Genomic DNA, 10,961 nt, shown 5'->3' with positions numbered 1-10,961 from the left:
CTTATTATGGTCAATAATTGTGTACTCAAAGTCTTCACATATGTTTAAGTAGGCAAAAAAAATTAAGTGTCATTTCTCAAGTGCAATTTCTCACCTTTTGTTCACAGAAAACAATTCCTTTTAGAAGCTTGCAAACATTTTCATCCAGGTGAAAAGAAATTCTTTAACAGTTGCTTAGAGCAGATATTTCTCTCGGGTAAATTTGGGCATTGGATTGTGTCAGTACAACCAGCTCTAGTACTTCTGGTGCACAAAATGACATCAAAACTAGTCCATATTTTCAAATCCATTGAAACCAGCTTTCTCAGAATTGCTGCAGACTGACTGAAGGTTCTTTGTCCAGAAACAAGATACTTAATCAGTGAAAATTCTACCAATGTTTCATTATTATAATGAAAGTAGCTCTAACAGAGACAGATCCTTTAGCTTAGTTCCTATACCCTTTGCAAGTCCCTTTTAAAGTTAATGTGAGAGCAAGGGGATCTTTGGCCACATACAAAAGATTTAAGGACCAGAACTGGTGTTAACACCAACATTTCTTGATAAGCTATTTTAGTACTAATATTTCTGAAACAACCCAAGTCAAGAAAATCTGTAGACATCCACGTAATTCCACTTCCTTAAGGTAGATTTATAATTACAGTTCAAAGCTTTACAGTATTTACACATTGACAGCTTTAAACAATAGTAATTTAGAATATACAACAGTTCAAAACAAGCAAGTTTAGTTATCACTTTCTACAATACTTGCTCTTTAACTATCCAATGTAAAGGTGACCTTGCAAATACCTAGTATAAATTGCAATTTAAGTGCTGATATAATTCATTTAGAATTTTGTATGTCAATAATACAATACCAGAAAATCAGCGAGTACAGTGAACAGAGTAGGATGCAAGAGTCGTTATGTTCATCAGTTGAGCTTTAAGGCCATATTGAATTCTGCATGGTCATTCATCATATTGTAGCGAACTCAAAAACTTATCTACATCCATTTCAACAGGAAAGGAGTCGAGGTGTTTCTTTCTCTTATGTTTCTGGAAGATAAAACATTTCATTTTAAAGTCAATAAATTCATTTTTTTTTGCAATTTGCATACTAGGTAATTATGAATTCTGAACAGTGTTGACCTTGCAAGAAATCAAATTTGATGTTTAGTCATATGATTTCTGGAACTTTAAATGTACTTTGTGAAATGGTCACTGTAGCCCCAGAGGGAAGCATATTTTTATCTATAAACAAAATAGATGCTGCCCAGCCCACTAACCTTGTTCATCAAGCACAATTTCAATAAAGGAAGTGGTGGGATAAAGATTTCACCCTGGTAGAGTAGGTAAAACTGGAGAAGCCATCTTTGGTTCACGATCACCTTTGTATGTTCAGCTACAAATTGCTACATCCCTTATTCCTTCATTTATCATACTTTGTTCACTTTGATGAACTGTGCTAGCACCTTGACTTTGTCACCAATTTTACTTGAGTTTTGTGCTCATCATTGCTTCTTTCCTCCCTCCAACCCTGGGGAATAACTTTTATGTCCCATGCTAGAAGTTTGTCCTTGTCCACAAAGTACCATAGAGGGCCTGACTCTACCCCTACCTCAGATACTGCTACAACCTTCATTGTCTGTTACCTTCAAGCTTGGGCCCATTCCATTGCTTTTCTGCTCAGCCTTTTAATCCAAACCTGCAATCCTCATTTGTGAATCTGCCCACTGTTCAGATGAATTTAACCATTCCATTATTGACTGCCACAGCTCAGTTCCAGCATTCTCTCCCAAGTCCTCTCTAATGAGGTTTGAAGGCAAATTTTGTTTCACAATACTCCCAGGCAGTATCTTGGGTGAAAGCAAAGGGTAATTGTCAATAGTTTTAGTGACTAGAGGACTGTATGCAGTGGTGTGCCGCAAGGTTCAAACTGTCCATGATGCAATAGCTGCAAGTATATAGTTTAAATCATCATGCAAAGTATGAGAAAAAAATATTGAATTTCAGAGTCAAATTTGATTTTGTCACACCTATATTTGAGAATAAGCATTCACAAGGGTCAGCATTCTAACCACAAAGACCAATTTTAAGATGTCTTTCAGTAACACTATCAAGGCTTACCTTCACTTCCCCTTCCCAAAAAACTCAAGATTGATACTTCTGCTTACCAGTCTACCATGAACATATTAATTACACCACCCTACATATTTTTCCATCCACTCCAGTGAACACTTATCTGCAGTAAACCTCACTTCCCTGATTCAGTCTAACATGTCTGTGAAAAGCAGTTCAGCCACAAAAATCAGTTTTCTTCCAAAAGGAAACTCACCAACTTTACAGTACGTGTATCAATTTCATGATTGTACTCTGCCCCATTTTCAACTGGCAACACAAGTCTGTTTTACTGTATAACTTTTTCTACCCATCATTTCAATAGCATTCTGTGTTTATACCTTGATGATGATTATTGACATTTACCACAGAGCAAGAAGCCATTCAGTCCTGGCTAAAAATAGCTCTGTTTCGGTTAATTCCACATCCCCTCTCTCAATCCATAGCTTTGTAGATTACAGCTCTTCAAACCCTCATTAAGAGTTTCTACTGTTACCCTTTCAGACAGCAAGTTCCAGACCCATTTTACCCAATCATTTTTTGGATGAAAATATCAATTTCCCTTTAATCCTTCCACCAATTAAATCTAGATCTGCTAGATCTCTGTCTCTTGGCCAAATGAAATAAAGGATCAGACAGGGCAAACAGAAAAGACCCCACTATTCTGAAGACAAAGAAAACAAAACCAGCCTCATCAGATTTTTATACCTATAATTTTCTAAATCCAGTGTTACCACATCCTTCCTGTGGTAATGGTGACAACAACCACTTGATGGCAAGCTGAAGACAGAACCCCCTCTTCACATTTGAAAAAGTACCTGGATGAAACCTGTAACCTACAAAGCTCAAGAAAAGCTGGGAAGGGGATAACCTGAATAGCTGCATTTCTGGTCAGCATGGTCACAGTGGCTGAATTCAGTGCCTTAAATTTCTACATATGGAGTAATTAGCATTTTTTTCTTACATGCACTTGCATTTGTTGCTTCAGTTAAAAAAAAGGCAAGTAACCATCTTGCCTGCTTAACAACCTTATCTATCTGTCCTGCTATCTTCAGGGAGCTATGGTCATGTACCACCTCTCGTCCTCTACATTTATTAGTTTCTTACCATTTATTTTGCATTTCTTTTACCTTCACTAAAAGCAATACTTCGCACTTTTCTGGATTTAATTCCACATGTTGCAAAATAATTTATTGATTAGATTGGCTCTACTGTCACCTATTTTCTCAGCTACAAAAACTTACATGTGATTTTGACCTTTTCTTCCTTCCAGGAGAATTGGAACTCTGAAAGTCTGTCTTGCTGGATAAAGATTGCTGTCTATATTCCTCTTCCCGTTCTTCTAGTTTTCTTTTCTTTGTCTGGCTGAGTGGCGATCTGATTTGGCATGTATTATCTTTCAGAGGTGTGGTACCAGTAGTCCTTGCAATCGCTGCCCTTGAGAGAATCATGAGTGTGTGCGCAGCCATACTGACACTGTTTTCACTTCCTGCTTCACTTGCTGGGCTACATGTTGGTATGTCTGGGGTTGTTGGAGGTACCATTACTCTAGGCGATGCCTTTTCATCTCCAAGTCCTTTGTTTTGTGGAGTCTGCTGAACATCTGTGCAATCATCCAGACCTTCATGTACGGCAGAACCTGGTGTCCTGGGCACAGATAAGTCACCGTTGCTAGTTTGCTTTGAGATAGGGCTTTGCCTCTGCATGTCTTGGAGCATCTCAGCTGCCTGTTTGGTCAGTGTGCTAGTCAGACTAAAACTATCATTTTTATCTGTATTCCTTTTAGTAGCAATTTCTTGGGAGACCACAAGAGCAGTATTTACTTTTTTGCATTCTAGATGAGACTCAGATTGGGTAATTTTGCTTACACCATCCTTGGGCACAACATCTGTTTGAGAATTAGGTCTCTCATTTTGAGCACCTTTCTTCTGCATTTGTGCATTTGAAAGATCTGAAGCTTCTCTACTTCTCTGTCTAACCTGATCCTGGATTGCTTCGTTTTCCTTATTTGCTGTTGCTTTGTGGAATGAATCATAAAGTGGTCCAGAAGATGAACTCTTATTCTTCTCTGACTTGTTCTGTACTTCTCTCCCTTTATTAACTCCCGCATCTGTCCTTTCAGATCGCTCCTTGTTTTGGAAAACAAACAGTCGGTCTGGTTGACTTTTATCTGCACGATTTTCCTTTTTTTCTTGACTAGTATTGGATTCCGTAGTTGATTGGATTGATTCTGTGGAGGATGCACGATCAAAGCAAAGCACTCGTCTATGGTGCTGAGCTTTCAATTTTGAGCTTGATGCATTGGATATCTCCACTGGTCGTTCTCTTGACTTTCCGACTTGGTCTACAGGAGGAACATTCTGATCTGCATTTTCACTCCTAGAAAACATTGCAAACTTTGTATTATATAATTGAAGGTTTTATTGAAGACCAAAATTCACAGAAAGCAGAAATCATGTGGACTGTTTCACATTTATTTTGCAGTTACAAACTTCTCAGACGGTATAGGGAAGATTTCTTATAAACTAAAATTTGAGCCAGGAATCAATATCCATGAATTTCATGTTTACTGAGTGGTTCAAAATAAAAGGCGAAAAGAAACTGGGGAAATGCTATGGACTGGCTAATGCTTACAACGTGTAGAGTATTTGTACAGTCCATTGTAATAAGCATATTTCATTTACAATGGTAACGAAAGCATCAAATTCATCCTGCTCAAAATATAGTCCTTAATATTGCAGTGAACGTTAAAATACAATTTGACTGGCTATGAATAATTTTTATAGAGTATATGTTTTACAATGCATCCTGCTACCCAATTTAGTGGAGTATTTAAAACTGAAAAATACAATGATCAGTACTCAGTGTTATCCACCCAAGATTATTTGTTTTCAGTTTTTGTTTAACCTGCTCACTGTTGCTTTTAGCTGGCCAGCACCAGTGCTACTACCATATGGCATAGATTTAAAACCATTCCAGTACTTTTAAATGCTGGAGTGCATTTATGATGTCATGCTTTAATTTTTTTGTCTCCCCAATTAAAAAGTATTAAATCATTAATGGGAAGTTTATAACTAATGACCAAATAGACAATGCCTCTCACTTACGCAGTTTTGTTACTGCTTTTGTGAAATATGTAAATGTCCAAGAACATTTGTGGATAGTTGCCTTTTTACATTTCTGTAAAACCAACCTCATCAGCAAGCTTCAAGACCTGGGCCTCTGTACCTCCCTCTGCAACTGGATGCTCAACTTCCTCATCAGCAGACCTCAGTCAGTGAGGATTGGTAACAACATCTCCTCCTCGCTGACCATGAACACAGTTGCACCTCAAGGCTGCGTGCTGAGCCCCCTGCTCTGCTCTCTATACAGACACGGCAGCGTGGCTAAGCACAGCTCCAATGCCTATACAAATTCACCAATGATGCCACCATTGTTGGACGAATCACAAGTGGTAATGAGTCAGCGTACAGGAGTGAGAAAGGACAGCTGGTTGAGTGGTGATGTAACAACAACCTCTCACTCAATGTCAGTAAAACTAAAGAACTGCTTGTTGACTTCAGGAAGGGGAAGGAGGGCAAACATGCACCAGTCTACATTGGGGGAACAGCAGCTTTAAGTTCCTGGGTGTTAACCAATTGGATGACCTGACCTGGGCCCAGCACATAGATGCAATCACGAGGAAGGCATGCCAGGGACTTTACTTCTAAGGAGGTTAGGCTTGTCACCAAACACTAACGAACTTCTACATTGGTACTTTTGAAAGTATCCTGACTGGTAACATCATGGTCTGGTACAGCAATTCAAATGTGCAGGAACACAAGAAACTGCAGAAAGTAATAGACTCAGCCCAATGCATCACGGGCACATCCCTCCCAGTATCAGTAGTAACTACAGGAGGCACTGCCTCAAGGTGGCAACATCCATCATCAAAGATCCCCACCATCTGGGCCATGCCAACTTCTTGCAGCTATCATTGGCCAAGAAGTACAGAAGCTTGAAGTCCCACACCACTGGGTTCAAAAACAACTACTTCCCTTCAACCATTCAGTTCTTGAATCAACTGGTACAACCCTAATTGACTAATCAATTTGCACTAATATGGACCTTTTGTTCTAATTGTGTTCTTTAGAACATAGAACAGTACAGCACAATACAGGGTCTTCAACCCACAATGTTGTGCTGACCTTTATCTAACCCCTTTCTCCCAAATATCCCTCTATTTTAAATTCCTCCATATGCTTATCTAGTAATCCCTTGAATTTGACCGAGGTACCTGCCTCCACCACTGCCCCAGGCAGCGCATTCCATGCCCCAACCACTCTCTGCGTAAAAAAACCTTCCTCTGATATCTCCCTTGAACTTCCCACCCATTACTTTAAAGCCATGCTCTCTTGTATTGAGCATTGGTGCCCTGGGAAAGAGGCGCTGGCTGTCCACTCTATCTATTCCTCTTAATATTTTGTACACCTCTATCATGTCTCCTCTCATCCTCCTTCTCTCCAAAGAGTAAAGCCCTAGCTCCCTTAGTCTCTCCTCATAATGTATACTCTCTAAACCAGACAGCATCCTAGTAAATCTCCTCTGCACCCTTTCCAACGCTTCCACATCCTTCCTATAATGAGGCGACCAGACTTCCCAACGCACATCACGTCACAGTTATCAGGATTAAATTCCATCTGCCATTGCTCTGCCCAATTTACTAGCTGATCAATATCTTTCTGTAGCCTGAGACTATCCCACTCACTATCCACACCACTGCCAGTTTTATGGTAGAGCTTGGGCAGACCATCTATGCACTATAAGATGAGAAGAAACTTCCTCACTCAGAGAACAGTGAACCTGTGGAACTTCCCACCACGGAAGGCCATAAGACGTAGGAGCAGAATTAGGCCATTCAGCCCATCGAGTCTGCTCCTAAAGCTGTAGAGGCCAAGCTGATGAACATAGCTAAGGAGACGGGTGGAATTCTAGACACAAAAGGAATCAAGGAGAACGGGGAGAGAGCAGGAATATGGGATAGAAATAAAAGATCAGCCATGATCATACACGAACTTGAACTTGCAGTGTTCTTTCTTGTAAAAATTGTGAACAATTTAATTTGTTTTTCTTGTGAAAGCTGCTATATGCATGCGATGCTGCTGCAAGTTTTTCATTGCACTTGTACATATGACAATAAACTCAACATTGACTTTGAAATAATTAACTAATCATCTCTGCTCTCTTTCTCTCCCTTCACCACTTTTGTTGGAGCTCCTATAAACTGAAGACAAGTCCACAAATAACCTTTGTTCCCAAGAACAAATCATATTAGTTTGATTTGTTGATCTCCAATATGCATTATTTCCCTACACCTTGCCTCTGTACCTTGAAATAGCTTGACCCTAGCAATTCTGGACCAGAAAAGCAGAAGTGTTTTTGTGCTCAAAGTGAGCATCTTAAACTAGACAAACAGAATATTTTTAGTTTTGGCATCCAGATTGTAGAAAGTTCAGCAGGAAGGTGCATAGTAAAACTAACTTTGCTGTTTGTCAATATTCTCCTTCCAGAGTCTCAAAAATCCCCTACAATAGTTTAAACATTTCCCATAAGCCTTCAATCATGCCTGTCATTTTCACACTAATTTAAGTGGCTGTGTCTTGTAGCTCCATATCTATTTGTAAATGATTAAAAATGAAATTTGATGGTTTAATGCATTTGCATTCATCAAGAGTAGCTTTTCAGCATATCACTTTAGACAGGGTTTTTATCTAGATGTTATCAAACAAACAGCTCAATTGGATTAGATAGCTAGAACTGATCAATGTGAAATTTCCAATTCATGAATTCAGTTTTGGTCATAACTTTTGGAGAATATCACTTTAAGTACTGGGCAAAACTGTAAATACCATTAATTCACAAAAATATTAAGTGTTGAAAATAGAGGTCAGTTAGTAAAAAGAAAAATCAGGGAATTAACATTCTGTGTGTAGATTTGTAATTGAAGAGGAAGGCAAAACAAAACATATCAATGTGGGTGGAAGAAATGGAAGAGCTAAAAAGGGAAGGGGAAGAATCAAGTGAATTGCCACATGAAAAACGTTACATGATATTAAGTATGAAAGAGGAAAATGATCAAAATTCTTTGCATGTTCTTGCGCCCTTTAATGTACAGTAAAAGGCAAGAGAAGCTCACTCATAGTAATAGGGAAAGAAAGACATCTGGGCTGCAACAGTAACACAAATTCAGATCCAAAAATAAAACAAAATGCTGCTAAATCATCAATTTGGCTTCTGACCCATTTAAGGGTACACACCCAGAACACTATTCTACAGTCCCAGACATTTCTACTTCCACTCTTATGTCGTAAAAATAGGATGTTAACCCCCAAGAGATAATTTGTTGTTCCCATTCTCTCCAAAACTGTCCAACTTGTATCAATTCTGCATCTTGGTTGAATGAAGAAGTGATCACACAGAATCATGCAGTAACTTGACTATGGTCTCTAGCCACAAAGTTTTGGCAATTCTGGCAAACGTCACACTTGGGGAAAAAACATGAACTAGAAGTCTACAGTTTGAATACAAATCCAAGAACTCCAAACAGAACAAAAGTTAAACATAGAAATAACAGTATTAATAGCATACAGACTGATTACAATAAATCTGATATATTACCTCCGGAGCTGGTTTGTATTTTGTGTTATTGATGTATCTATTGAAATCAAAGTGCCAATAACAGGTGTCGATCCTGTTAAAAACAAAATAAAAAAATTAATTCAGTGTGCTGCAGGTAACAACTTGAAGAAAAATGCAACAAAACAAAAATATTTCCTTTTCTTATTTATAGTTCTCCATAAAAGAAACAATTAATAGTGAAGATTAAGGCTGCATTATTACCAAGCTACAAAAAGTTCTGTCACAATACAAATTGCAACAATGGCGACATTACAAACGATCATAAAACATGCATGTATCCTGAAATGCCGAAAGTTCTGTTAAAGGAATTAAATGCTAAAATATCATCTGATTATTGCTTAAGCAGGATAACAAGCAGGAAACATACAATATTAAGGAATATAGGAACACTGTTTGTAGATCCCGCGACCCCCCCCACCCCCCAATAGAAATTTCTTTCGATAGTTGCTAACCTGTATTTAAGGTGCTTGGTTGAACTGCTAACTGTGGTGGTTTCCTCGAAATGGGAAGTTTGCTGAACCTATTACATTTTTTGCCAAGTGAAGATGATACTGGCATACGGAGAGCCTGCTGATACAAATAGAAAGTTCAGTAACTATAAAATACTACATGTGGAGATATATTACAGCTTTTGCCTGTCAAAAGAGATTCTTACCCCTTTCCAGTACGCTATGGAGCTTTCATGTCCCAGAAACGAGTCCTAAATCTCCAAAGTCCCTCTACATGACAGACTCCAAAGAGGTACACAAGAATAACCCAGAGACCAACTTGTACTCCCCAGCCTCCCTTCTCCCTCAGACAATCTTTGCGCAGTGCTTCAAAGCACCACAGTGAACCCACACACTCTGGATGGCGCTGACAATATTTAATCTAATATAAAATACTTGGTCTCTAGCTCATTTGGCAAGTCAGAATCTCTTTACTTGAATTGACAGCAACCGTATAGGTGAAGTATCGAAATATTGTGCATAGGTTATTAATACTATCTTTATTCTAACTCGCACACCTGTTCACTAAGTCTCCCATACACTGACAAAACTGGCTTCCAATCCTGCAACTTCCGAATTTTGAAATCCTATTGTTCAAATCCCCAACCTGGCTTCATCCATTCCATTTTCTAACTCCCCACACCCTCCACTCCTTTAACTTTGGCTCCTTGTGCATTCTACATGTCCTTCACTGCCAGTTATACCTTTGTCTGTCTAGCTACCCAAAGTTTGGTAGTCTTTCCCCAACTCTCCGCCCCTGCCCTCCTTTAAGGTGCACTTAAAAACCGATCTCCCAGCTCAAGCTCCTATCATCTGTTCCACTTAGCTCAATCAATTTTTCTCCAATTATCTCCTGGGAAGCACCTCATCACATTTAAAAATGCAAGATGCTCTTGTAAAGTGATCGCTTTTGTTCTTGGATAGGAAGGGAGGGAAAATTAAGTGTTGTAATAACATACATCTCAGTTGGGATACAAATACTTTACAAATGGCAAATTAAGACTTATTTTCCAATGGCACTGTTACAATGAGCAAATTAATCTTTGTGCTGTAATTTCTATAATTATACAGTATTTATGACAGAATAATTCCACTTATCCTTGAACACCTCACCAAAGTCACAGATTATATTATCTGTGCAAACAGAATACATATGATCTTGCCTGTTGGGGTGACATAGTGAATGAGGTTCCACTACTTGGACCCATTATTGAAACTGGAATCATTCCCATTACTCCTTGCAGCATCGGCTGAACAGGGGATGTGATAATAAAAGTTGAACCTAAACAAAAAAAAAAGAAATCACATTTCAACTGTTAGTATCAGGCCAAGTTGGAAAACTTTATATTTTTAGCTACTATGCTTAGAGGCAATGATCAGCTCATTTATGGAGAAGAAAAATTTCAAATGGAACATCACTTGGTAGCATTTATTCATTAAAGCAGGCCACTGTCGTTCACTTGAATATCCTCACAAGAAATAGCAAAAGAAAATAAAAATGTACCTTGAATTAGCACTAACCAAGATACCCTGAGTAAATGCAGGGAGCAATACATAACCACAGAGAAGAAAAGCACATCCCAACCTCTTTGCTGTAATGTATTAGCTCAGTCTGTGTTCTTTGCCAAACTGCTTGCCCAAATATCAATATAGGTATCACAGAAAGTACAAGCGAAGACAGAAGAAACTGCAGGGGGG

General features: G+C 38.7%; 1 protein-coding gene across 1 annotated transcript in view; it reads right to left on the bottom strand.

Annotated features, from left to right (window-relative positions):
• Window positions 1–118: 118 nt before the first annotated feature.
• npat (nuclear protein, ataxia-telangiectasia locus) overlaps window positions 119–10,961 on the bottom strand; it is a 37,782-nt gene continuing 26,939 nt past the window's right edge. The window contains exons 14-18 of the mRNA XM_052025814.1: window positions 10,427–10,545; window positions 9,228–9,342; window positions 8,755–8,827; window positions 3,342–4,476; window positions 119–1,035 (exon numbers count right to left, since the gene is read on the bottom strand). Coding sequence (XP_051881774.1) covers window positions 949–1,035; window positions 3,342–4,476; window positions 8,755–8,827; window positions 9,228–9,342; window positions 10,427–10,545 — 1,529 coding nt within the window. The 3' untranslated portion in view covers window positions 119–948. The remainder of the gene's footprint in view (window positions 1,036–3,341; window positions 4,477–8,754; window positions 8,828–9,227; window positions 9,343–10,426; window positions 10,546–10,961) is intronic.

Source organism: Pristis pectinata, chromosome 11, assembly GCF_009764475.1.
Source record: "Pristis pectinata isolate sPriPec2 chromosome 11, sPriPec2.1.pri, whole genome shotgun sequence".
In the NCBI taxonomy this organism is placed as follows: Eukaryota; Metazoa; Chordata; class Chondrichthyes; order Rhinopristiformes; family Pristidae; genus Pristis; species Pristis pectinata.
Note: the sequence above shows the minus strand (reverse complement) of the source record. Positions and strands in the feature narration are given on the sequence as shown.